This window comes from Plectropomus leopardus, chromosome 21 (assembly GCF_026936395.1).
Source record: "Plectropomus leopardus strain MGB_pleo_1.0 chromosome 21, ASM2693639v1, whole genome shotgun sequence".
Taxonomy (NCBI): domain Eukaryota; kingdom Metazoa; phylum Chordata; class Actinopteri; order Perciformes; family Serranidae; genus Plectropomus; species Plectropomus leopardus.
Genome location: NC_142196.1, coordinates 370,378 through 398,161, shown reverse-complemented (window position 1 = coordinate 398,161; position 27,784 = coordinate 370,378). Strand labels below are relative to the sequence as shown.

Genomic DNA, 27,784 nt, shown 5'->3' with positions numbered 1-27,784 from the left:
TGGTGAAACATTACAGTTTCTGATAAATTGTTCGGTTATCTAGCACCTGTACATTGGCAAGCAGAATGCTTGGCGGGTGAACACCTATGTGGCCAATATCTGCACTGTTGTTTGATCTCCTCACATTTGCCTTGGTGCCTCCTTCAATGCTGAGGTGGACACTGAGATGGCATTGGTGGTCCATGCAATTGGGATTGTTGCTGAAGCTCATCTTTTCCCTTTTTCCTTGACGTTTTCTCTGATGTTTACCAGGGGCATTTTTAGGATTTAAAAAGATCTGGGGCCAAGCCCAGAACATCTGGGGCTGAGGAACTGGTTTAAAAAAAAGGCCAATATTTGAAAATTTTGGCCCGCCCAAATTTTTTTTTGTCCATTTAATTCTCTTTTTTTCTCTTCTTTCCTCCCCTCCCCTGCTTCTCCTCTCCTCTCCTCAGTAAGTAAGTAAGTATTTAAGCTAATTTACTTCTATGGCACCTTTTACAGAGCAGATTAACAAAGTGCTTCATAGATTCAAAATACACAAAAAACAATCACAGTGTACACTACGATCATGTAGCGGTTATTAATAACTATGTTAAAATTTGGATTTTGCACTCGTTAAAGTAAAAGGGGCACCATTCTCCATTCAGGAGAAAATTAAATCTTAAATTGTGACAGTGTTAAGACATGTCATTACTTTAATCAATCTCATAGTCTGTACCGTTTATTCTGTATACATTGATCTTGTTTCTCTCATGAAATAATATCCACAGACAACGACTTGGCGATAAATGAGGATAATTTATTTAGACTAATAAAATGAAGAGTAAATAAATGAAATAATATGACATATAAAAGGACAGTGAACACATAAAAGGGAACCTACGTGATGTATGTTCAGGTGATGTAAATAATTAATTATGGATGATAGTGGGTGGAAATACGTGACCGTCTAAAGCGTGGATGTGCACTGAACGGTGACGTAGAATTTAGAAATTTGGCATTAAAGCTTCGCTATACGACATCAACTCTGATCACTAGAAAATGTTATTCTGCCTACTTTTGTCGACTTGATAAGACTTCTCCGGGGAGGTCCAGGTCCTCGCGTCACTCCAGGGGAGAGCTGCGGCGCGTCCTCCAGACGAGGTGACCCGCTGAAAGGCGGCGGCGGCCGGGCAGGTGGAGTCGGTGTGCGGCGGTCTTTAACTGGCCTCGGTTTTCGCCTCAGCGAACCGGTAAAAGTCTTTAAACAAAGTCCTTAAGGGCAGGCAACGGATGCTGATAGTTTGGGCAGCAGGTGTTGCTTCTAGATCCGTGGCAGAGTTGATGGCGAATCGATGTCCTTCTCAATTAAAACTCGCAGAAATAATCAAAGTAATTCCACTGGTCTGAGGGAGTCACTTTAAATTATTAATTTGATTTTACTTAAAAACGAATTACCAAAAGTGTCTTTACTGACCAAAAACTGGTATAAAGAAAAGCGTCAAAGAGATGTAAAAGAAAATGGCTTCAAAAGTTAAAGTTCAGCAAAGCTCTGGTGAGCTGTTGCGGCTCCGCTTATAACATTGAAGAAAAGAAAAGTTGCGAGCGCGGATGCACGAGACGCACCGCGGTAAAAAGGAGCGAAGAAAAACTTCAGAAGAGAGGAGGAGAAGCCTTAAGAAGAGTGAGCTTAGAGAGAGAGAGAGAGCTCTGAGCTAACTTTAGAGAGAGTCACTCAGTTTTTATCTTTCGATTTGGGGGTGCGGATGGAAGGCGGAGTTAGCGAACTTTTGCGCCGAGCGATCGCGCATCTGGTATAAGTTTCTAAAAGACCTAATGTAATTTAGGAGACATTTACGTCTCTGAACTTTATGACGAATTACGCGATCTAACCCGTGGTGTATAAATTCACGTATCTCCTCACCACTATAGTCTCATCACAGTAACTTCCAATGCACGTTAGGAGACCCAAAAGTAATTTATAACGTAACACATGATTCTGAAGATCCTTTGCTCAGTTTTGTGAAATATGTGACCACACATAACATAACATTGTACCATGGATCCTAAGAAACTTGTGATTACTTAGATATAGGATTACTTTTAAAATTATACAATGAATTCAAAATACGATATAATTACAAAGTTGGTTATGAGCTTACTAATAACTAAGACCACTAGATGGCAGTATAGCTCCATTATAACAAAAGGGGAATAAAACGTATTTTACCTAACTCATTCAAATTACATGAGATGAAAAGAATGGGAGGTGCTCCTATCTGTTTACTGAAGCATGGAGACAACCTCACCCCCAGTCACAAAGACTAGGGAAGAAGGGAAATTTTAACTTACAACCTTGGTCCAAGTCATTCTGTCAGATGTTTATCACAACACAGGGTTATATAATGGCTTTACCCAATGTTCGACCAGTTGGTTATCTCAGCAGGGGAGGCAATACAATGGTTGTTTGGTATTGCTTGGGTGATCCCAGGAGGTCGTTCAGATGCCTTACATCCTGTGGTATGCTGATGGGACCTTCGGAGTGCTTACCTTCCACCATATGTCAGGATGGAGGGTGTCAGATACTGACACTTTCCTGTGGCTCAAAAAGCCAGAGCGTGTTTGCAGACATCCCCAGGGAGTATAAGTTAAGTTAATTAACAACCCCCTGTTGGATGTTTTGGGTTCGTAAAACAGTGTCTCTTGACGTGTCCCCAACTTGCCCAGGGGACATTGAGCTCTGGAGTTCCTCAGAGGGACAAATGTAATGACCACGCCAAGGCAGTCCACTACAATCATATGAAACACAGAATTAAAGTCACAATTTACAGCAGTTGTTCTCAAACTAGTGTATGAGTACCCCTAGGGGTACGTGGGGGTACTACAGTGGGGGAAAGGGGGAAATGAAAATGAGAACGTGTGAGAGTAAATCAGTTATCACTTGACTTACTAAAATGTTATAGCCACAGTGTTAAATAAATTTGCTTTGAAGGCACTAATTGCAGCTCTTTCAACCCTTTTTCTAATATGTAATGTTTATATTCTTCAAAAGATAAGTTATAATGATAATTGCATCATACATCTACCAACGTCAATGTTACTTGAAACACATTCTGCATCACTGTCTTTTGACCAAGGAGATTTAACTGTTTCGTATTATTTCTTTTCTTTTCTGAGGCCCGTTTTACACAGCACACATCAACAGTCTGTGACGGCAGCCTCGCTGAAATGCAACGTATTTTATGCTTGTGGTGTTCACACATGCAGCAATGTCCCTGCTGTGTTGCTGCCTGCAGCTATGAGTACTGTATTTACACATTATTAAGCACAAATTACACTTATTCATGAAGTTGTGCAGCTCCTGCATTGCCGGCACCACGGTCCTGCAAATGTTTCACAATAAAATGCCTTGTATCAGCAACTAATGGGATTCTGTCCACGGAAACATTGTCAGAGGGCTAGTTTGAAATGGTAGCAGGGATGTTGAAATAAGGCCCGTTTCACACAGCGCGCATCTACAGTGTGTGAGCAGCGCCAAATGTGTTTTTGCATACAAATGCTCTAACTTGTCAACATGGGCACTGAAACAAAAAACCCCAAGAGGACCGGCGCTGCTCACACACTGCTGCTCACACACTCGCACACAGGCCTTACTCCTACACCAACAGCCCAGTGAAGCCACCCACACGATGGCTAAGCACACACACAGACACACAGGGAGTGGCCCGAGAGCAGAAGAGTGGTGTAAAACCCTGGGTGCAGGGGGGTTCACACCAAATTAGGTTTGGGGCTGAAGCCCTGAATAAATGACCCTAGCAACGCCATTGATAAAAACCTCTTGTGGCCAGTTAGCAGTCAGCCCCTGTCGGCTGATTTTTGGCCAGTTTAGTGAATTGCTGGAGAAGCCCATTGGGGAGACAAATCCCTCTCAGCTCTGTGCATGAGAAGAGAAACAGAAGTGAGGAAAGTAAACAAACGACAGTCAGGAGGGCTTGAGATTGAAAAAGATCTGTTATATTAAGTAATTTTTTTTAGGCATTGAACTAGGGCTGCAACTAATGATTATATATTGATAATTGATTAATAGGTTGATTATTTTTCCGATTAATCGATTAATTGGATTTAAAATAAAAAAATTTAAATAATATTAAAATGAGCATTTTTTTCTCTCCCATCACTTTGTAAGTATAAATAAATAATATAACTAAATAATCAAATATGAAACAATTCAAAAACGAAATGTTAGCTGCTTTTACAACATACCCTTATCATTTCCTTACTTTAAAACTAAACATACATGGATTTTGGCTCCCGTCTGCATGTGACGTAAACAGTCCCACGACACAGCGACTGATGTAATAATCGTGCAAGACAACAAATCGATAATTTTGTTCATTGCCAACACATTAAATAATCGATTTTAATTGATTTATTGATTTGTTTTTGCAGCCCTACATTGAACTCTGTTGCATAAACAGTTCTTAATGGTTTGTGTTATTGTTCATTAGTGCAAAGGAAATAGGAAGGAAATATCCATTGTTATTTCAGCATCGTGTTGTGTTGTTATTGTGCTAATTGGCTGACTACTGTCCTGAATTCATCCTGTCAGTCTTCAGGTTTCCCTTTTTGAATGACATATACAGACTACTGCGCCTGTTGGTATGGAGAGGTATTGCCTCTCATGCACGTGCAGAACACACATGCCATTTGCCATCAGCTGTAGTCTTTGCAGCTTTTTTGCCAAGACACATGCGACCTGAGGTGACGTAACAGTCGGCCTTTGTTGCCACTGGGTCTTAGATGTCGGTTTAGTGTGTCTGAGCCTTCATGGTCAAGTATACTCGGAAGCTCTTTGATAACACTGAAGCGAAGTGTACACTATAATGAATTTGCTCTGTATTGTATTGTTTCTCAATTTTAATACCATCACTATGCAATACAGTCCATTGAAAGAATTTTTTGCCACTGTAATTCTTATTATACATGATGTATTATACATGATGAGATACAATCCACAAAAAAAAAAAAAAAAAACATCCTAGAGTTCAGCTGGAGATCTTCAGCAGTCTGAGTGAGGATCTTCAAAGTTAGTTAGTTCTTTAGAACAAAGTTGCTTCTTTATGTTTTCTCCAGTGTGTGATTGTGTTGGGTGACGAATTAAGATAGATTTAGAAATTTCTAAATCTTTTCTTTGTCACTGTTCATCATGTTGTCTGTAAGACATAAGAATATAATACAAATATATACAATACTTAGACTTATTTACATGGCAAAGTATGCAAAGTAATGTAGGCATAGTATGTTTTGAACTTTACTGTAAAACCTGAATAAAATGCAAAATAATAATTAAAGCTGCAAGCAGCAATGAACGGGCTCCCATGCAAGTCCAGGCTACAGGCGGGATTCTGAGTGACGCAATCATCCTTTTCAGTGAAAGTCAGGAAGTACACAGAGACATGGGAACCTTGAGTGAGATATTTCACATGGTGAATTACTTTCTTTGGACACACAAAATTGACGTCATCTTGGTCTCAAAGATAAAAAAAAGTAACTTCCTGCTACCAATAGGTGGAAGATTCAAAATTGCACTGGAGATGTCTTCAGGCCTGGACTCTTATCAAATCTGTGAAATTTTGTAAAGATCTGACCATCTGGGGCGAAGTTATAACAGTTTTTGATGTCATGTTGAAACATCGAAATTGTCCACCCGACTTCGGTAATGCCTTTCAACAAAAACTCTCAATATTCATTTTCAAGCATCATCAGCATCTTAAAGATTTTTGAGACCATTTTGAGATCAATCGAGTCAACCTGCTAGGAGCTGGGCATCTTACTGTAAAACTTTGCCTTTCTTGTGCCAATAGGTGGTGCTCTGTCATATAGATGTGTTCAGGGCAGGACCCCTATCAAACATGTGAAGTTTGGGTCATATTGGACCATTTACAGCAGAGTTAAATACCACTTCCTGTTTACTTCCTGGTTCATGGCAGAACATGCAAATTAGATGCCTCATACAGATCACACTGTGTGATAAAAAGTCATGATTTAAATAACCTTTGCTGTCAAAGGTCTTATGAAGGTAGCCATAACATTGGAAGTCTATCTGATGAAAGCGCTAGGACAAGTTCTCAAGATTACGAGCCCTGAAAATGGCCAAAAATACACCAAAATTACAACTTCAAATCAAAATTGCTGACTTCCTGTTGGTTTTACGGTATGGCCCCAAGAGACTTTTCACAGCTCGAGGTAAAACGTGCTGTGAGGGCTGCTTTGTTGAAAATCAGTAGGGGGTGCAACTGATACATTTCCTCCCAGCCATGCACGAGGCCATTAAAATTGAAAACTAATTTGGGAAAAATGGGAAAAATGACAGTATATTTCTCCTATTTCCTGATAATCTAAATAAGTCCCTAAATGTGTCTTTTGTTGCTGCTTAAATATAACGCCGCTAAGAGGGTCTGCAAAATTGCTAAATACTATAAAGTTAGCTGGTTGGTAGTCCTTTCCTGTACCCTGGAGCCTGAGATCATGTTGTATATTTGCAGAAAGAGGAGGCCATTGTTTTTTAACATAACAGTATGTATTTTAATGTTGCTAACTGTAAAAACACTGACCACCACCGTCCACTGTTCTGCAACGCTCTCTGTGACCATATCCTTGAGTGCTGATAGTAGTTTAACAATGGAGTAAGCGCACAGTCTGACTTTGTCGCTCCATGACTCTCTCTCTCTCTCTCTCTCTCTCTTTCTCTCTCTCTGTGTGTGTGTGTGTGTGTGTGTGTGTGAGGTAGAGTCAAAGCTGGAGCTGCCAGAGGTGTGAAACAGGAAAGCAACCAGCCTGTGTGATTGTTGTAAGGCTGTATTTGCTCAAATGTGCTGATTTTGCAGTGCCGAAAGAAGGGCCCCAGCATCATTTCCTGTATTATATGGTCTGTGAACAGAGTTGTCCTATCAGTGCATATGGGAAAAAATATGAGCCGAGGCTGATTTGCTCCATTTTGTCTGTATAAGGCTTTAACAGGTGATAATATAGGTATATTGAAAAATCAGTCGGGCTCTAGCAGGAATTGTAAAAATTGGCCAAAAATTTAAATAAAATTAAAATTGATGGACTTTCTGTTGGGTTTAGGGCATGGCTCCAGGAGGCTTTTTGGTAGGTCTTGGGCTTATACACATGTTTCCCAAGTTTCATAGCTCTAGGTTAAATGGATTGCGGAGGCTGCTTTGTTGAAATTTTCTAGGGGGTGCTCAAGAGCCACTTTGGCACATAAATGCAAAAAAATCATATCAGTTATCTTAAGGACTTTTGATGTCCGATTGTAACCACGGCAACAATATTTGATGAAAAGCCAAAAATTTTTTTCTGTTCATCATGAAGGTGTTTGTTGCATTCAGGCTGAATTCACTCTGCTGAGTACTTTTCCACTCACCCTCCCTCTGCTCCACTCTACCTGCAAGCCACGCCCACCTCATCAGCCAGCTCTGCTCACCTGCCTCACAGCTGCAGCTCATTACAATCAGTCCTGCATATAAGCCTCTCCTGCACTCTCACTCACTGCCAGATTGTTCTACAGCGTCATGTGAGACTTTCCAGCATTCTTCTGCCTGATCTCCCGAAGCCGACTCTGCCTGTCCGCGACCTGCTCTCCTCGTCTGCCTCCCGGTAAACTTACCTGCCTTCTGTCCCCGACCACGTGCTCTGCTTCGGCGTTTCTGGAATCGGACTGCTCTGCTGGTAACGATTTCTCTGCCTGGCCTCGACAATCCTCCTGTCTGTTCCCCATCGGTACTGCTGCCTTCGCGGACTGCTCAGCTGGCAACGAACCCCCCGCCTGCCTCCGACCATCCCTCAGCTCTCTCCCCGTCGGCACCTCCGCACGAACTGCCGGCTTGTCGGACTACGGAGCTTCCTCCTCGCCGACAACGGCTGTAGTAAGCTTCGTCTCTTCTCCTCGTCTGAGCCCCAGAGACTGTGTGTGGGCTTTCCACCCGAAGAACGAACTTTACTCAGTACTCATTCAATCTGCTTCGTACCTTGTTTGTTGTGATAAAAATAAAAGTTATTACCAACTGTTTCTGAGCGCTGGTGTACTGCATTTGGGTCCAAACCCTACCCATTTCACCTACAGGGGAAAAATCAAAGTGTAAAAAAAGTAACTTCCTGTTGCCACTAGGTGGCGCTATGACTGTGATTAAAGGTTGTACCGCAGGTGTCTTCAAGCCTGGACTCTCATCAAATGTGTGAAATTTTGTTAACATCTGACCATCTGGGGTCAAGTTTAAGTATGTTAAGGCCCTCAAAAATGGGTCTCATTTGTTAAAAAAAAAAAAGAAGAATTCTTTCAGTTACAATAGGTCCTTGCACCCTTGGAGCTCGGGCCCTAATAATAATAATTATTATTTCAAGAGGGTGCTTTCACCATTCGGTGCTCGGGCCCTAATAATAAGAATTTCTTCAGTTTCAAGAGGGTCCTCGCACTGTTTGGTGCTCAGGCCCTAATAATAATTCCTTCAGTTTCAAGAGGGTCCTTGCACCGTGCTCGGTGCTCGGGCCCTAATGATCAAAGTGAAAGTACAAAAACAACAACTAAGTCATTCACTGTTGAGACCAGAGGATACCTTTACAGATCGGGGTATACAGAGGAAGAAGCAGGGGGAGAGTGCATGGGCTGAAAAAGAGAGAGGGGAATATCTGTGCTAACTGGGGCCTGTCTGCCCACAAGTTCAACAAAATAATACACTGACTGTAGATATTCTTCATACAACTCCAATTCAAAAAATCTAAACTATCCCCTTAAACCAATCACATTCATATTAATTCTGCAACTCATGAAGGTATTTTAAAGTTAGAGACAACAAAACACCACAGAGGTTTTACTGTCTAGTATGGCATTAATTGTCATTGTTAAGTGATACAATCCCTAATAGTCTAGAGAGGCTTATTGTGCAGCTGTAGTTGTAGCTGTAGCCCAAGCTTAGCATGTGTTTAATGTTTTTAACTATGGGATTTATGTGTGTTTGTCTTGTGTGTATGCAGGCAAGATCCTGGTCGATGTGAGTAACAACAGGAGGGTGAACCAGTATCCAGAGTCTAATGCTGAGTATCTGGCTTCACTGCTGCCAGACTCCATTGCGGTCAAAGGCTTCAACGTCATCTCAGCTTGGGCCATGCAACAGAGCTGCCCCAAAGATGCAAGCACACAGGTGCAATAAAACATCCTCTATTTTTTGAAAGAGAAGAAAATCCAATGGCTTTTCATAATCTTTATCAATAAATAGAGTTGTTCAGTTGTCAGTTATCATAAAGTCACTTGATATAAACATAATATATATTATATTGGTAAGGTCAACATCGGCTGTCTGCAAATACTGAACCAAAACCCCTCTCAGAGAGTCTACATGGAAGAGGTCAAAGATCAGTGACTGGGAGTCACTGGGAGGGCTATTAATAACTGACACCAAAGAACAGGGGTTACCATCTTTACAAATATATGACCACCTCTTATCATGTGACTTCACCAATCTAATATATATTATGTGAGGACTGTCTCTTCAGTAGAAAGACACAAATATTTTTTTAAATAGGTGCAACATGACCAGAGAAACCAGAGAAAAAGGACACTTTTGCTCAAGAGGTAGAAAACCTACAACTACCAGAATGCATCAGACCAATAAACAATCCTGCTGGTAGGTGATGTAATGTGACCTCGTCTGTTTGACACAATGGTGGCAGATCTCGTGTTACAGTTACATTGTAAGCTAAAACATGACATTGAGGTGAGAAAATATGCATCTTTTTTGGCCTCTGTTTTCATTCTGCAAGAAACAGTATGCTGCCCACCACTTCCTGCTCACAAACTCTTACTATTACGGCAAAACAGGACAATAAAATATGTTTCTAAAAATATTTAAGGAGAAAAATAGGCAGTGCAGTAACATAATTTCCAATTAAACTCCATTACAAGACAAATGCCACAAGTTGTGGTTTAAATCTCCAAAACAAACTCATAGGTGAAGTTATTATTATTTTTTTCAGACTTCTATTCCAAAGGTCAAGAATGAATGTTCATACTCACATTTTTTGTCACAAAGAGTACTGCAGATCTTTATAGAAACAGATGCATGTCATATTACAATAATGATAGGTGTGAAATTAGTAATTGCTCTCTATGATGATGTTGAGAGAGATGATAACAGTCTCATGCATATGTGAAAGGGAGTTGTCCAAAGGCAAGATCACAGCATCGGCACAACCAGGACCAGACCACGATCAGGGCAAGCGGGGGGCACAGAATCAGTACAGCCACAGCACGAGCACAACCAAAGGCAGGGTCGCAGCATCAGCACAGCTATCACCACGATCAGGCACAGTTACGGCCAGGATCCAGGGAAACTAGGAAACAAGGGAGCAGGAATGCTCCCGAGAGGCAACAGGATTAGCGTAGTGCAATTCAACAGACCCAGGCTCTGTAATCGTGAGCCCCAGGTAGTGAGAGTACCACATGGCTATCACAGAGCTAAGCTAAGCTTGCACATGGCAATGCAGTTAACAGACATGCATGATTTCTGATGGCGGCTTCCATCAAACATCCACAGGACCACAGCATGAATTTGCAGTTTACTTCAGGCACAGCAATATACAATACAGTTATCCAGTTCAAAATAATAAAAAAAAAAAATCCAACATAAAAAAGGGGAAAAAAGAGAAAACCTTCCCATGTCCAAAAACTCTCCCTATTGGTGAGAGTGCAAAAGAAAAGAAAAAAGGGCAATTAAAGGTGTTCAAGGTAATTCAGGTATACTAGGTGACCAATAAATTGTGTTCACGGTATTGAAGGAGCATGTGCAGCAGTGTTGCTTTTTCATATTTTATATTATTAAGAGTTACTTTTAATGGGACAACAGTGGTGCTCTGGGATGAAGGAATATGTCAAATACTGTATGCTTCCCTCTCAGTTCCATCCTTCCCGGTTGTCTTCACTATGAGTCTAACCAGTCCTCTCCTCTGTAATCCTGGCTCTATGTAGGTGTTCATCTGCAGTGACTCTGTGGAGGCTCGACAGCAGGTTATGGAACTAGCTCGCCAGCTTAACTTCCTGCCGGTGGATATGGGCACCCTGTCTTCTTCGAGGGACATTGAGAACATTCCCATACGGTTATTTCCTGGCTGGAAGGGCCCCGTCCTTGCTGCCGTGGCCCTCTCCATCTTCTTTTTTTCATACTCTTTTATACGAGATATTATCCACCCGTATGTGAAATACAAGCAGAGTGACTTCTACAAGATCCCCATAGAGATGGTGAATCGAACACTGCCCACTGTTGCCATTACTCTCTTGGCCCTGGTGTACCTGGCAGGCCAGCTGGCAGCCGCCCACCAGCTTTACTATGGTACCAAGTATAGGCATTTCCCACACTGGCTGGAGGGCTGGCTGCAGAGCCGGAAACAGCTGGGCCTCCTCAGCTTCTTCCTGGCTGCTGTCCACGTACTTTACAGCCTCTGTCTGCCCATGAGGAGGTCCGAGAGGTACCTGCTGCTCAACACTGCCTACCAGCAGGTCAGAGGCACGGAAGGCTCTAACACACGCATACTCAACATGCTTTGCTTGAGGGCCAGTTTGCAAAAAGACAGGAGGCCTATTATACTTTTATTTATTATACTATTACTCTTTAAATAGTAAAAACACATTATTGATAATAATATTCTTAATATTGTCAACGATAGAGTAGAATAAATGTAATTATATAAACAAGAATAGATACAATCATTTTTGTGAATAATTTTATTTAAAAAAAAATATATATATGTATACACTTAAGCAACTACTGATACTACTACTGTTACTGCTGCTACTGTTTATTTAACAAGGACACATGCATAAAGCACTGCATCATACGTAAAATAAAAAACAGACTTACAGGTTCATAGCTAAGACAAATTTGCAAATCATCAGTAAAATTACCACTGCTACTAACAGTAGTGCCGCTACTACCACTATTAGTAGTACTACTACAAGTACTTACAGTTCAGCTTTCAGCTTTTCTGGTGGTCTACTTCAGCTCTTACCTTCTTTAGGAGTGCAGTTCAGATTCCACTTCTGCTAGATTTTTAGGTGTTTCCAAATATCTTCTTTTTTGTGTGTTTTACCTTTTTCAGCCATGGTTTCAAATTCATTTCTGCTTTTAGCATTCATGCATCCTCCTCAGGAAATGCATTTTTATAGTTATGATATTTCTGCTTTTTTTTAGAGAGGATCCATGTTCTGTTGTCGATGCATTATTGGTTTTGTTAATGCTCTCGAGATCTCTAGATCAGCACAGGTGATGCAGAAGTGCCTGAATTCTGCTTTGAAAAATTCTGGCCTTTGGACAGATCTAGTTGATGACACCTGCAAGAGTCCTTCAGGCTTGAACCACTAATAATAGAGTTGAACTATACAATTCTTCTGAACTCTACATATGCATGGAAAGGAAGTCCACCCCATTAAGTAAAAGCAAATACACACTAAAATGCCTGAAATACTCCAATAATAAACTGTACATACGACTTATATATATTTAAGATGTCTGCATACATAGACATATTTCACTCATGCAATCAGCACACTAGTAGGCATGGACAGTACACACTGTCATAAATCTCTGCACTGACAAATTTTGTTCATGTTCATGAGGGTCTATGTAAACATTTGTGGAAACTAACTGAGCATTTGTGTAGGTATATCCACCACTGAACTACCATATCCACAACACTGACATCATAATAGCTTTAAGGTGGTTCTAGTTGCATTACTGAGTACTAGGGTATTGAAAGTCCAGCTTTAGAACTTTAGGATTTCATTGTTTGCACTTACATGTCGCATATTCCAGAATAATTGTGTTTAATCAAGTGAACACACAGCATGGGCCAGGTAGTATTCCTGTAAAAAGTGTTCAGTATGGGGGCTAAGCATCTTAGCTTTATCCCTGGCCCCTTTTGAAGGTTAATCAGGCCATGCATAAAACAAGTGAAACATGATGACTGTGATGAATTCCATCTTTGGCATTATCATCATCTGTGTTGCCAGGTCCATGCTAATGTGGAGAATGCGTGGAATGAGGAGGAGGTGTGGAGGGTGGAGATGTACGTTTCCTTTGGGATCATGAGTCTTGGGCTCCTGTCGCTTCTGGCCATCACCTCAATTCCCTCTGTCCACAGCACACTCAACTGGAGGGAGTTCAGCTTCATACAGGTATGAGATAAAACAGGGCTTTCAATCTGGATTCCTTTGATCATGCAGAAAACTTCATTCTGGGGTTTTAAGGAGAGTCTTTTCTCTGTGATTTCAAATGCTGATTTCTGTGGTTGACACTTGAGATAGTTATATTCTTAGAAAGTGTAAGTCACATTAAATCTAGGAATATGTCTATCATGTCTGTATTTTCAAATTTAAATGAGTTTTAACTCAAAGTAAGGAGTCCAAAATGATACAAGTTGCAGCAATTGGGCACTAGGGGTTTTAAAGTACCTTAACTGCTGCCATGAGCTGTGTGTCACAGCCACTGCTGCCTGTAACATGTCAAATCATAAAGTGCAGTATAAGCGACAAAATTAAGACAACTGAGAAGTCACCAGAGGCCTTGCTTAAGCCAGCTACTGATCTGGCCATAAGCCAGTGCTGGTGACTGAGAGGCACTGGGGAATAAGAGGTCGACTATTCATTCAACCAAGGAGGTAACTCGTATGTCTGACCTGGCAACCTACTTGAGCGGCTGGTCATTAGCAATCTAATGACAACAGGGACTCCATGGTATACTCAGTGCACCTCATAAATTCTAAAATATACCCTAGAATGGCTATAATTGTTTTTTTTTTTTCTTAGTTTCATTTGTTGAAATTCATCTGTCATTACTTTATTATTCTTTCAGTACCTAATATTTAATGATTATATGCTAAAATCATTACAATATTCCATTCAGTTCTGCAGACGTGTCAACTTCTGAAGCTTAAAAATGAAGCCAGTGTCAAAGTGCTTTAAGCAGCAGTTCGGTAAATGTCCACTTAAGGCTGGCTCCAGAATAAGGTCAAAGCCCATAGACTCCTCATGATAAAATTCCCACATTTACAGCAGAAATCAATTCTAATAGACTAGTTCAGTTTTAGTCTCTAATTTTCAATCACATTGCAGTCAAATGCCAGCAAATCCTAACATCTATTTAATAAAAACATAGATATTATCCCATAGACTGTCAAAATAATGGGTGTAGCTACCATGACATCACTCATTGTTTGTTATGGGCTCCCATTTTGACACTTAAACTTCCTCATCACTGCTGTCACCAACTTGTTTTTTTGGAGCCTGAAGTGACCACATTTGGACAAGAGGGTGGAGCTGCTGAGGAGTCAAGGACACTATCTGCAGACAGCCTTTCACTCAAAGTGGCCCAACTTTAACTGTGCATTAGCCAGTCACTCAAATATCCATACCCTCAAACCTTAATAAAATGTGAACAGCTGACTTAAAAAATATTCACCTCTGTACAATTGTCATCATTGAAAGTTGGAATGAGTTATAGAGAACAAAAGTTTTTTTTGTTTTTTGTTACAGGCTGTAAATATGTTTATATGCTGTGAAATTTGGCATTTTAACATGAGTTTGCCTGTGCACATAAAACCATGTAACCTTAGCACAAAAAGAAAATCTCAAGTAGTTCTGAAAATATTCAGAATCAAAGTGAACAAATTAAAATGGCCTCTCAGCGAGGCCAAAATTGTGTTGAGAAAAGTTGCTGCCTCAGCAAGATTATTTGTAGGTTGTTGGGAAGACATCCCTACAGTTTCCCCCCATTTACACTTCTGGTTTAACTATACCTTCCGGTTTCTCCTGAAATGTGTTCCGTTTCTACTGAAATGTGTTCCATTTTAACTGAAATTTTTCGCTGTTTTTATGGGAGCATTTCACCATTGTGCGTGTGTGTGAGGTTTTCAGTTGTGTTTGTGTGTGGTTTTCAGTTGTGTGTGTGTGTGTAGTTTTCAGTTGTGTGCACGTGTGGTTTTCAGTTGTGTGTGTGTGTGTGTGTGTGGTTTTCAGTTGTGCGCGCATGTGGATTTCACTTGTGTGCGTGTATGGTTTTCAGTTGAGTGTGTGTATAGTTTTCAATTGTGTGTATGAATGTTTTTCAGTTGTGTGCGTGTATGGTTTTCAGTTGTGTGTGTGAATGGTTTTTAGTTGTGTGTGTGAATGGTTTTCAGATGTGTGCGTGCATGGTTTTTACTTGTGTTTGTGTGTGGTTTTCACCTGTGTGTATGAATGATTTTGGTTTCGTATGTGAATGTGAGAGGTAAATAATGTCCCACACGGCCCCTCATATTGCTGTCTCCTTTTTGTTGTGTTAGAGGAGCCATGTGTAACTGCCAAAAGTAACCCAGTTAATGTAACACTTACAAATGAGAGAAGTGTGCAATCCACAAAGCACTCGCAAAGGGTGAAATGCACACAAACTGCACTGCCAAGCAGACAGCATCTGGGGTGCCCCTGTCCCATTTGCTTGTATGTAAATTAGGGAATATTAAAAAAATCTCTCTCCCTATGCAAATGAGCCTCACTGCAAATACCATCTAATTGCCACAGGCAGTTACAGGGATGCAGTTTAACACCACTGAGACCCGTGTACTAAACAGGCACAATTTCTCCATCGAGCTTATATCGGATTTTCAAATGAAATAGTTGTGATGGAGCTCAGGATTCAAGACAGCCCCTATGGAGGAACACGAGGATGAGAATGACTCAGGGGATAAGGAAGAGGGGCTACCTGATTCACTGTCTGATGTGCGAGCAGACATTGGCAGACATGCCAGACAGCATATAATTCAGCATTATTTCCAGTAACATGTTGTTTTTTCAGTCAGGCCTTACATTATTTCCAGAGATATGCTGTGTTTTCAGTTAACATTATTTTCAGCTATATGCTGTGTTTTCTGTTTTACAACGTTATTTGTTTGAAATATGTTAGGTCACTGCAGGCTATGTTAAAGATTAGGCTATGATCTAAACCTGCTCTACATAATATGTGCCTTGTGATATTCTTTTATTTTACTTTTATTTTTATTTGGCACTAAATAAAAGTGACTTGACGATTCTGTAATATGCTGTGTTTTCCTCTCTGCAACAATTCCACCTTTCTTGACATAAACATGACAGCTGTGTCTAAATACAATCTATTAATAGTTTTACATTTAGACAGTCGCAGCAGCTGTGTCTCAGGAGGTCTTAATGCAGGATGCTTCAGCGAATACATCAGTAAAACCCAAACAAACCTGAGCAATCAATACAACTCAACTTATCACCCTGAAAGCAGCAATTCACAGGCCTCATTGATAGGTCAGTGTGGGCTTTATGTTGACCTAACCCATTTATTTTGTTAGGATGCAAACACAGTTGTGTCATGTTCTGTATTTGTAAAGAGCCTTTTCAGTGTTCTGACCACTTACAGCACCTTCACACTACAAATTCATGTTCACCTACTGACATATTCAAACACTGTTTGCAGACACTGGAGGCTGCCATGCAGGGTGCCAACCAGCTCATCAGCAGGTGTCTATCCATTTACACACAATAAATGAATACGTAAAGCATAAAACAGTTTTGGAAATGCATGAGTATGAAAACGAGAAAAAAAAGACAAATGAAGTCATTATTAACAGGCACTAACAAAAAAAAATATATTTATATTTATTTATATCTCCTTTCTCTTAATAGCTATCATATGAAAGGCCCCTCCTGCATGACATGTGGGTCAGGCTGACTCTCCCCCCTCATAACCAACACATTTCTGGCCTCAGTGGCAGCAGCAATCCTACCCATGGCCTCCATCATCTCTGCATTTGTGCTCTCAAGCCCAAGATGTTTTGGTTCAGGCTGGCCAGAGCACTGACCAGCTGATGTGAACTACATGCTATTGCAGCAAGTTGCTGTTTAAATGTAATTCCCTTCAATGCTAATGCATATTTTGTCCTGTGCTGTTGCTTGTTTTTGCTGCTCAGTGTAGTTTACAGGGACAGAGGAGGGTGGGATGTCAACTGTATGTTGGCACAGAGGCGGGTGGTGTGTCATGGGATGGGGTGGTGTCCTCCAGATTTAGGTTGTGTGGACGCCAAATGGGCATTGGATCATTTAAAAAAAAATTTGTCTTTTTTTTTTCCTCTGCTTCAGGTTATGCAATCTTCTTTTGCACTCTGGAGGAGAGAATTTGCATACATCAACTGCACTGAAACACTGGGATATAGATTCCCATGTGCAGTTTCTCTCTGCACCTCATCAGACTTTGAGTTCTCAGTCTGAAAATGTTGCTTGTCTTTTTCTGTCTGACACTGCCATTGTTGTGTCTACTGTGATCTTGGCACAAAGCCACTAATTTGCCACATTGCTATTTGCAGTCACAGGCACAAATTGTGCTCAGTCAGCAAACTTTGTGGGCATGTTAGCGCCAGCATATAATTAGTCCAAATTCTTTTGTGGATATCATGGTGCTATTAGTGAGTGCAATCCGTTCTTTGTGGATCTGGCCTTCAGTGTGGTTACATGTACATGAATAATCTGTGTATGGGGCTTATCCTGGTTATGATCATATTTAGGATATAATTTGGTTTTCTAATGAACAGAATATGCTGTTTTAATCTCAAATACATAAACAGGATACTCTGCAAACCTGATCATATGCAAGCTATCCATGTCCATGTAAACACACACACACACACACACACACACACACACACACACACACACACACACACACGCACGCACACACACACACACACACACACACACAAAATGGAAAAAAGGCTTAATTTAAACAAAGTGAAACTAATGTTTTTTATGGCATATTTAAAATCTGCCTATGTAGAACTGAAGATGATACTGTATGATTTTAGCATATAATAATTAAAATGCTGTGTTGAAAAAACAAGAAAGGAATGACAGATATGAATTTTAGCAAATAAAAAAAAGAAAGACAGGGAACTTTGTCATTGTAAACAACAATTATAGCTATTCCAGTATAGATTTGAGAGTTGACCATGTGCACTGAGTGCACCATGGATTCCTGTTGACATTGGGTTGCTAAAGACCAGCGGCTCCAGTAGCCAGTAGTCGCTCCAGTGGCCGCTCCAGTGGTTTGCCACCACACCACACCACCATGCTCAAATGAATAGTCAGCCTCTCATTCCTCTGTGCCGACCTCTCCCAGTCACCAGCGCTGGCTTATGGCCAGATCAGTAGCTGGCTTCAGCAATGACATAGGTCACAGAATTCTTAATTTTGTTGCACCAGAAAATCAGTGGGCCAAATACAGAAACTTCCACCTGCCCTTTCAGCTCACTCAGAGTCTTACTTTACTCCCCCTGGAGCCCTCCCTGCAACTCCAAATGTTAAAGCCCGTGATTTCAACAGTAAAGGATGGGACTGGAGCACACCGATCAATTCACAGCCTTTGTCGTGCAAATAGAGAATCGTTTCAACAGCTCTGTGTCTTCATCAAAATCAAAGAGGGCAAAGGCAAACAGGCACACTATAGTCAACCTACATCAGGTGAGCAGTTCACATGATAATAGGTAGTTCAGGATTTCAAATCCATTAGACAAAACACAAGTGGGAGTTACTTTTTTCAAAGCAAAATCCCTGTCCTTGAGCTGAGAAGCACCTGATGTTTTAATTAAACAGTAAAGGCTAAGAAAAAACAGCAGAAATTGCTTTAATAAAGTAAATGGACATGAAAAAAATTAACAGCGGTAAATATTTGCCTCCCATTCACTTGTATTCATTGCCAGGCAATAAATCAGTGGCAGAGCAAATTTACATTGTCAGTCTTGGTGAATTTTGACTGGCAAAGTTGCAGCCTCAACTAATAGCAAAAATATGTGGAGAAAACGATCTGCCCACAGAAGAGATGCTGCTAAGCTGGCAGTGAGTCTGGAGATAGACATGGAAAATGGAAAATGGAAATTGTACAAATAACATCATATTTTATGGCATTTATTAGCAAGCCAGCTAAAATTAGCTATTTACCTAGCTTTCTTTGTCTGTCCAACACATTCACATCCCAAATCGTCACTTTGCCACTTTGCAGTGGAAATCCACGTCTACAGACACTTTAGGTTTGCTTCTATGGGGTGTTAATTGTAAAGCTGAGCACTCTGAAAGCAACAGCAACATTTCTCCACATTTAACTCTAAAACATAATTACAAAGAGGTATGAATTTTTCAAAGTAATTTTTTAACCACATTTAGAGAAATATATGCAAACTTTGTCAGATTTATTCTATTGTGAAAAAAATATGTTCAAGATAATGTCACTGTGAAATAAAAATGTTTCAAATTAAATCTAAATGTTAAATGTTAAATCTAAATATGTTATATATAAATGTTAAATGTTAAACACCAATAATCAATAAATGTTATTTATGATGGAGGGAGGGTGATTAATTAGGAAAAACATTTAGAGCTTTATTGAGTGTCGAGATAAAAGAAAAATCACCCTAGCCACTGCCCTCCTCTGATAAATAAAGTACAGTTTCTTAGAGGGTTTGGGTCATGTTTAGGTACGGGTAACACATATTGACGGGGAAACATCCTAAACACAACAAGCTCCACACAGGTGTGTGTGGACACTAGAGGACAGTCACATTGGGCATAGACCCCGCAAACCCCTGGCCCTCTCCGCCTGGTTCTGTCCTCCATAGGACCCACAGTGAGCCAGGCTTTGCTGTGCTCTGTCTCCTGGACTGCAGCCCATGCTGTGACGCTTCTCAGTGGGGAGAGCGGCGGATGGAAGCCGTGACGACTCTCCCTCAATCAGCAGTGGTAGCAGTTTGAATAAAGCCAGTGCAGACCTCATCTCCCCAGGTTAGGCCGAGCGCTGCCGCCTGCTGTGACAGCCCTTGCTGGGTTAACAGGTTAGCTCTGGCTGAATTCAGCTGCTACAGCGAGTCAGTCTCCTTTGTGGAGGTGCGGCCACTCTCATCATGGCAAAAGTTTCTCATATAAGCCAGGAGTGAGGCAGAGATGAACCGCTGTGTAAAAATGTGTTTTCTGATTTTGATTTTCTCTTTCAAAACCAAAATCTGTCGGTTGCCATGTACAAAGAACAGCAATACATTGAGCTCTTATTTTGGTACTTTCACCAAGCGGCAGTGTGAATTTGCATAAAAGTAAAATAATTAGAATCGTGACACAACGATTTAAGATTTAGATTTAGCATATAACAATTAGATTTAAGATTTTGATTTAATTTAAAAAAAATTATTTTCTTATTTTGAACATATTTTTTCATGAAAGAATAAATCTGACAAAGCTTGCAAATATTGATCTAAATGTAATTAAAAAGTGACTTTAAAAAATTCACACCTCTTCAAAGGTGGCTTTTGGTGTCGGAATCTTACACCAAGAGCACTGTCAAAGCAACGGTATTTGATGACTTCGGAATGAGAATGTGCAGGTCTGTCACAGCTGGCACTGCAGACATTCAGCACAAATATCGCCTTGGCAGGCGATGGTCACTTGTATGCATTCACTCATGCCTGACTGTGCCCATTCACAGAGTGAAGATACAGTGTAGCTGTTTTTGTGGTTGTGACCCAGCTTGCTGGCTTTCCTCTGTTTGCTGTATGACCACAGAAGCTGTTACTTTACATTCCATCATGAGTCTTCCTGTCTTTGCTGCAGTCCACTCTGGGCTACATTGCTCTACTTATTGCTACCTTCCACGGCTTGCTGTTTGGCTGGAAGCGAGCCTTTGAGGAGGAAGCCTACCGTTTCTACCTGCCCCCCAGCTTTGTGGTGGCCCTGGCCCTGCCAGTGTGTGTTATAATGGGGAAGGTGCTGATGCTGCTGCCCTGTGTGGCCCGCAAGCTCCACCAAATCCGCCGGGGCCTGGACAGCAGTCACTACCGATGCCAGCGCCTGGAGCCAGTGGGCTCAGCTGCACACGTTTCACCTGAGAGAATCACCATCATGTGATCACTGCAGCACACAGCCGACTGTTCCTTTAGTGGGTTTTTACCCATACAATAGTTAGTTGTTTTATCTATTTGTCTATTCATGGGATTCTCAATGAAAGTACATGTTACTCTTATACTAATGTCACAGTAAAAAATTATGCTGACATGTGAGGCCTCTTGTGTAATAATCAGCTGTTACTCGTTACAATAACTCCTGACCTGTATATTTATTACTGATATGTTACAATTTGTCCACCTTAACTGTAAAATGGAATAGTCTTCACTTGTCTGTGTCCTACCTATATGTCAACAGTGTTTGTTGTGACTTTGAAGGGGAATTCCATTAATTTTATAACTTCTGCTGAGCAGGGGAAATCAGTTGTATGACATCTTTTGTTGCTCTGGATGAACTTTTACAAGACCAGGAAAATAACCATCATAATTTCACAGTAGTGTCAAGGATGGTGGAGACAACAGCGGGTGTTAACCAGGCAGGGATGGTCTCATGAAAGGACACTACTGAACTGCATTACTGTTTTTGAAGGGTCCAGTGTTTGTGATATCTGGGCTTCTGCAGCACAGAGTTATGATCATTCTACTCTTTCTTCTTAATATGTCTCTTGAGAGTTCCTCTGTCTCATGGAAGTGCAGTACTAAATGGCTGTAAGCATGTGCAGTATTTCTGTTGATAGGTTGATAAATTTCATCAAAATAAAAATAACTTGTAAGCAGTGTTTTTATTCTTACAGCTCACAACAAAGTAACTGATTATGCAATTGTGTAAGCAACATAGAAGATATTATATATTGATCAGATATAGCATCAGCATATCAATATTTCTATGTGGGTATGGGGCTCGACCGGGAAAAATACTCTCCTCTCTTTTATCACTTCTACTGTTTTAACTGTGTAGATATAATTTCCTCCTTAAGTGTTGATAAAGTTCACTACAGGCCTTCAAGTCTTCAATATTTGAAACCATGACACTCTCCTCTGCTGATCGATACCAAACACAAATAACTCTTTGGCAGATCATTAACTAATTAAAAGAGTATTAACCACGTTTAACATACATAACAAATATATGTAAAAATAAGTAAGTGTAATACTATGGTGTCAAAACATTTTGATATAATTAAAGGTTATTAAAGATCCTATTTGAGTAAGGATAAACAAGTACTAGCATCAAAATATAACAAAGTAAGAAAGTACTTAATATGACCAAATGTCTATCAACAAAACCTATAGTTAGTGGTCCTCTCTCCCAGTCTGGAGATGTGCGGGTGTGTCGTGTTTTGGTTGCACAACAAAAGCATAAATTCTCAGTTTCTATGCTGTAGCGATCTCCTGATGTCTCATTGAGTCTTTGCAGGAGCCCAGCTGACAGCTCTTTGCCCCAAATGAGTCTTAAGTTAACTCAAACTGTTGGTCGGGCAATAAAATCTGTCGGAATTTTGTTCTGCTGCCCAGAGTCATAAGTTCAACAGGGCAATAAGGTCCATTAGCTGACCCTGATGGTCATGTAAGGAATCTCCAAAAAGAAATTTCAGTTTTGGGTAGGCATTTGAATATCTTCTTATCAGGAGCTGCCCTCACCAACCACGACACTAGGTTTTGAGATACCCTGGAAACATCGTTCAATTTTGGACTCTTTTGAACGAAGGAGATGGCGAGCCACTGTTGAACCTGACCAATTCCTTATCTAGAGGAGCTGGAGATCATCTTTTGCTGGAGGAGGGAACCACCCATGGCAGGACTGTTGAAGCCCACATTTGATGTCTGACTAAAAACTGAGACAGCAGAAACTAAAACTGACTTGACACTACCCTTTCTGACTGAAGCTAGCTGAACTGAGCTAGCTTAAACCTAAAGGAACGGAAACAGGAATCCTGAACTCTACCGCACTCAGAGACAATACTCTTTCCTTGGAATTTAGTTTTGTCAAACAACTACTTTAATGGGATTATTATTATTATTATTATTATTATTATTATTATTATTATTATTATTATTATTATTATTATTACTAATATTTAATGGGATTATGGCATTTATATTATGTGTTCAGTTTGTGAAGCACTGTTAAAACAGTTACTGATGTACTGAATACATTTATATGGTATCCACTCTTTTATTGATACTAGAATACTTGTTTAAGAGAGAATTTCATTTTTTATTTTTTTTTCTTGGTTAGAAAGGGACCCTTTGATTTTAGTTTTATGCCTACATTTTAATATACTTTTAAGTAAAATCCACTCTGTGACTCCAGTTGTTTATCATGTCTGTCATTCTCTTTCAACCCCTCTTACGAATCTACATGCTGGTCCTAATATATTGAGATACTCTCGTGACCCCTAGGCGGGTTACAGAACACACCAAGATTCTTGAGATATAAGATTCTCCAGGGTAAGTAAGTCAATACAAAGCAAATGTGTGAGAATCGGGTAAGAAAAGGGTACAGTGGATACTTCATAATCCAGCCTGCACCCCTGTACGTACTATGTAAGTTCAGGGTAAGTACTTTGTAGTACAAGGTAAGCACTGTGTAAGAATATGGTAAGAAAGGGGTGCAGAGGATACTCCATAATCCAGCGTGCACCCCTATAAGTATTGTGTAAGTACAGAGTAGATTTTATATAAGTACAGGGTTATAAAAAACAGTGTGATACTCTATAACCCAGCCCGCACCACTGTAGGAGAACAGTGGATACTTGTATTGATTTTAAGACTAACAATATTATTTATTCAGAAATAGCCGATCTGATGGTCTTGTTTACTTTAGTATTACATTGAGACTTTAATATAATGAGTTAAATTTTCATTACATTGCATTTAAAATTTTGGAAAAAAAATCTTACTAGCTTTGCATATAGCATAGCTATGTTTGATTCACCTTCATATTTGTCTGTGTCATTATTAGATTACTGTATTATGTTACTTTGCCATCCTCGGATGACAACATAAGCTATCTGTTGAGCTGAAGAAAGGTAAGTTTGTTTTCTACTTCAGCCTGTCTCATATGTGTTGCTGCAGAGGTGAATGAATGAAGGGTCTATTCCATGTCCACCAGCTGAATGCCTGTATGATTATTATGTTCAATAAAGACAATAGAAAAGATTCTTGGTGTGTTGTTATTTCAAATAATATGTCCTATGATGTCAAAGACAAATAAGATGAGAAGATAATACAAAAAGTATAATTCATAATAATTCTCGTAACAACAGAGAAATGCATAGTTGGCAGGATTCCATTTTTGTCAACCATTTGGATTTATAACCCTGTACCTACCTTGTAGGTACCCAGTACTTATTACTTCTTAAATTTTTCCTCTAAAGTACCTTTGTAAAGTATTCCGTGGGTACCTAGTGCTTAAAAACACTTGGGGGATAACTTAAAACATCTTTCCTCTAAAGGACTTTGTGAGTACCACATAATTACACTGTAAGTTGTGGGCTGTATTATAAAGTGCTTCCATTAATTTCTATGTCTTATTATACTTAGTATCAGTATTAGCCGATATGTTATTAGGGTGCCTGCACTGTGAAGCAGCGCAAGGAACCTGTTACAATTCACATCATCATGTCATGTCACACTCCCAGAGTGCATACACATTACTACACACTTAACACGTATACTAGTAAAGACTCGTGGCCCCACTCGTAGTCCCACACAAAATATACATCAAAACGTGTGGAAAATTCAGGAATGGTGTGCCATGTCTTTTCTTAGAGAGAAGGAGCGGCTGTGGCTCAGAGGTAGAGTAGGTTGTCTTTTAATCGGAAGGTCAGTGGTTCAATCCCTGGCTGACCCAGGCAACATGTTGAAGTGTCCTTGGGCAAGATACTAAACCCCAAATTGCTCCTGTTGCTGCATCATCAACCATCACTGTGTGAATGTGTGTGTGATTGTGTGAATTTGACATATCCTGTGAAAGTGCTTTGAGTGGTTAAAATAAGAATAGGAAAGTACTATACAAGTACAGTCCATTTACCATTTATCTTAGAGATTGGTCAAGTGATTTTCCCGAAAATCCCAAAAAAGCCACAGTGTCGCTAGAGTGTAGAGTAGCTAAAAAATATTCCCAAATTTTTCTGAAAAAACTGTTCTTCTCCCACAATCACCACTCATTATACAAAATGTATACATCAAAACAAAGGAACACAGAAATGTATTTTTGAAAGCAGACAACCCAACATAGCTGACTCAGTGAGCCTCCAAAGGAAGAGAGACCCCAAAAAACCCCCTATTTACTCCAATACAAACTGAAATGAGAAATTGCTGGAAATTGGCTGAGGGCAACTGTTTCTTACACGATGTTTTGGGCATTTTTTCAGACATTTTTCAGAAAAAAATGATATGTGTGCATTCAGGAGAACCTCCTCTCTCTGTCAAATGTCATAGTTTGACAACTAGGTGAGTTTGAGAGTGAATATTTGCATCAAATCCAACAAATGCAACTACCTCCTCTGAGCAGCACTCAGAGGAGGTAGGAGAGGAGGAAATAGCAGAGCCCTTTAAGAGAGAGTCGCGTCAATAACAGATATGCTAATAGAGTAAGCTAATGTTCACTAAGCTAATGAACACATTTCGTTAGCCGCTAACAGCCTGTTAATTTAAAATGTCCTGCTCTTGAGTAATTTCATCTAAGACTGGGGAGTTAAAGGGGAAAAAAAGCCTTGTGTGATTTATTTTACAGCTCAGTGTAAGTTACATGTCAGCTTTGTTAAAGATAACATAGTGCTTGATAGTGGAGTGCTATTTTATGGTACATAAGTATTGATATGGATTAAAAGTGCATATTTGAAACTAATAAATAATGTAAAAACATTACTGTAAACAGAAACATAATTCAAGGGTGAATTGTTTTTAGCTTTGTGATTCTGTTGACTCCATTGGTCTTTATTATGTTTCAGCTCGGCTGATTTTCAATCGATGGCAAAGGGAGGGAAGGTGAAAGACCTGAATGAGATCACAGGGTAAGTCATTTAGAAAAATGAAACATACTACGCTTAAGGGGATACCGAAATTGTTACACTACTGTATTATATTATATTTTTTATTATGGTGTTATATATGTAATCTTGTTATTGTATATTGGTAACTTAAAATAGGAGCACTGGGTGCTGGAGGAACTATTTCGAAGCAGATTATAAAAACACAGATGACTCTAGTTTAATGCAGTTCATTAACGTATAAATCCAGTAAAGGGCAATATTACACATCCTAATGAAGGCTCTCCTCTGGAGTCCAGATCTGACTAATTCATGCATTCACATGCAGTGGTTTACACTTTGTATTAAAATCACTCTCTTATATTCACAGTAGAGTGATGACATAGAACCATGAAGTAGCCTAGACCTCTTTAAAACAAAGGAAAAAGCTTGGGCACAGGGACGGGCAGGTTGACAAAGGATCAAAGTCTGATGAATGATTAAAAAAAAGGATCAATATTTGTAGGCCTTTCATATAAAACACTATAGACAAATGCTGAGGTTAGCACAGAAAAAGCTAATTTACAAGCGAGTAATTCACTCTTAGAAGCGCAAACATAAGATAGCCAAAAAGTTTTCATAACTGAAGTTGGGGAACAAACATGCCTTATCTCCTAAAGTGGTTTCATCCAGGCCTATAAATGTGTTTCTAACCTGCTCGCCCGTCCTTTTTCTCCCTCCCTCTTTCAGTGAAAGAGCTACACGGGATTCAGTGGAGTCTGGAGACTCCCTGCACTAAGACAGCACCCTCATCCTGAGTGTCATCTCCCTGTCTTCTGCAAGCCTTTCCCTGTTCCTTATTTTTATTAAACCATATACAAGGCTTCCCAATGGTGTGGTTTATTAGATATTAATTAAATTAATTAATTAATTGCCGTAAGTAAGTCAGAAAAAAGACAAATATAAATAAAATACACACACATATATAAGCAATAAACAACAACCTGCTCCTTTACCATGGTAAGTCTAAAATATGTCAGCATAACCATATATGTCATATCCATATAACTCATATTTTTACTATGTAATTACACATTTTATATATGAAAGTACTATATATATGTATTTATATATATGTATATATATCTATTTTATATATTTTGTGTTTTACAATCTATTTTATTTTTTGTATTTTCATATTTTAACCTTTGTTTGCACTCAGTTGCTTTTTTTCTATTACCTCTGACTCTAGAGCTGCTGAAATGTGTGAATCTCCCGAGTGTGAGATTAATCAGTCTAATCTAACCCTAGCTGTTAACATTAATCTTCAAAAATAAGCACATTTTACTTAAAAAAAATATATAATAATGAAACTAAAGACAATGTGCTCCGTGTATATTGTAAATCAATGCGGTTATTGACTGCTATTTATCAAAAATATGAATTTTGTGTCTCCGTATAATGTTTTCAAATGGCCCACCAGACACTTCCGGGAACTATATGAAGCCTCCATGAGTCACGTGACGCCCGAGCATTTTGAACTTCCTCTGTTTATTCTAGTGCACTCTAGTGGAATAGGGGTGCAGGTGGGAAATTAATTACCATAGCAACGGTTACCGACACACAAACACAGAGACATGTTGGTGTGTGCGTGTGTTTAAGTTAAAGGCTTTCATTTGCACATTTTAAAGGATGAAAACATCACTTTTGCAAAGCCAGTTAAATTATGGCCTCAGTGGGAATGTTCAATAAATGTCTTCAAATAGGCCTAGTGAGAAAAAGATCACCTGGATTCTGAATCTCATTTCACCAGTGACCATAGATGTTTTATGAAATTATTTTCTATGGAAAAATGCTACCTGCATTTTATCTATTATACAGAAAATGTAGAAACTTTTTTTTATATATATGTATATATTAAC

General features: G+C 39.7%; 1 protein-coding gene across 2 annotated transcripts in view; it reads left to right on the top strand.

Moving 5' to 3' along the window:
• Window positions 1-26,750, top strand: part of steap2 (STEAP family member 2, metalloreductase) — a 62,042-nt gene extending 35,292 nt beyond the window's left edge. The window contains exons 3-7 of one of the 2 annotated variants that reach the window (XR_015775323.1): window positions 8,998-9,164; window positions 10,988-11,515; window positions 13,025-13,189; window positions 25,845-25,907; window positions 26,613-26,750. Coding sequence is in view for 1 of the 2 variants with exons in the window: in XM_042510804.2 (XP_042366738.2) it covers window positions 8,998-9,164; window positions 10,988-11,515; window positions 13,025-13,189; window positions 20,657-20,950 (1,154 nt within the window). In the remaining variant the exon portion in view is untranslated. Of the gene's footprint in view, window positions 1-8,997; window positions 9,165-10,987; window positions 11,516-13,024; window positions 13,190-20,656; window positions 21,660-25,844; window positions 25,908-26,612 lie in introns of those variants that run through there. The other variant, XM_042510804.2, reaches the window with a different exon arrangement.
• Window positions 26,751-27,784: the final 1,034 nt, after the last annotated feature.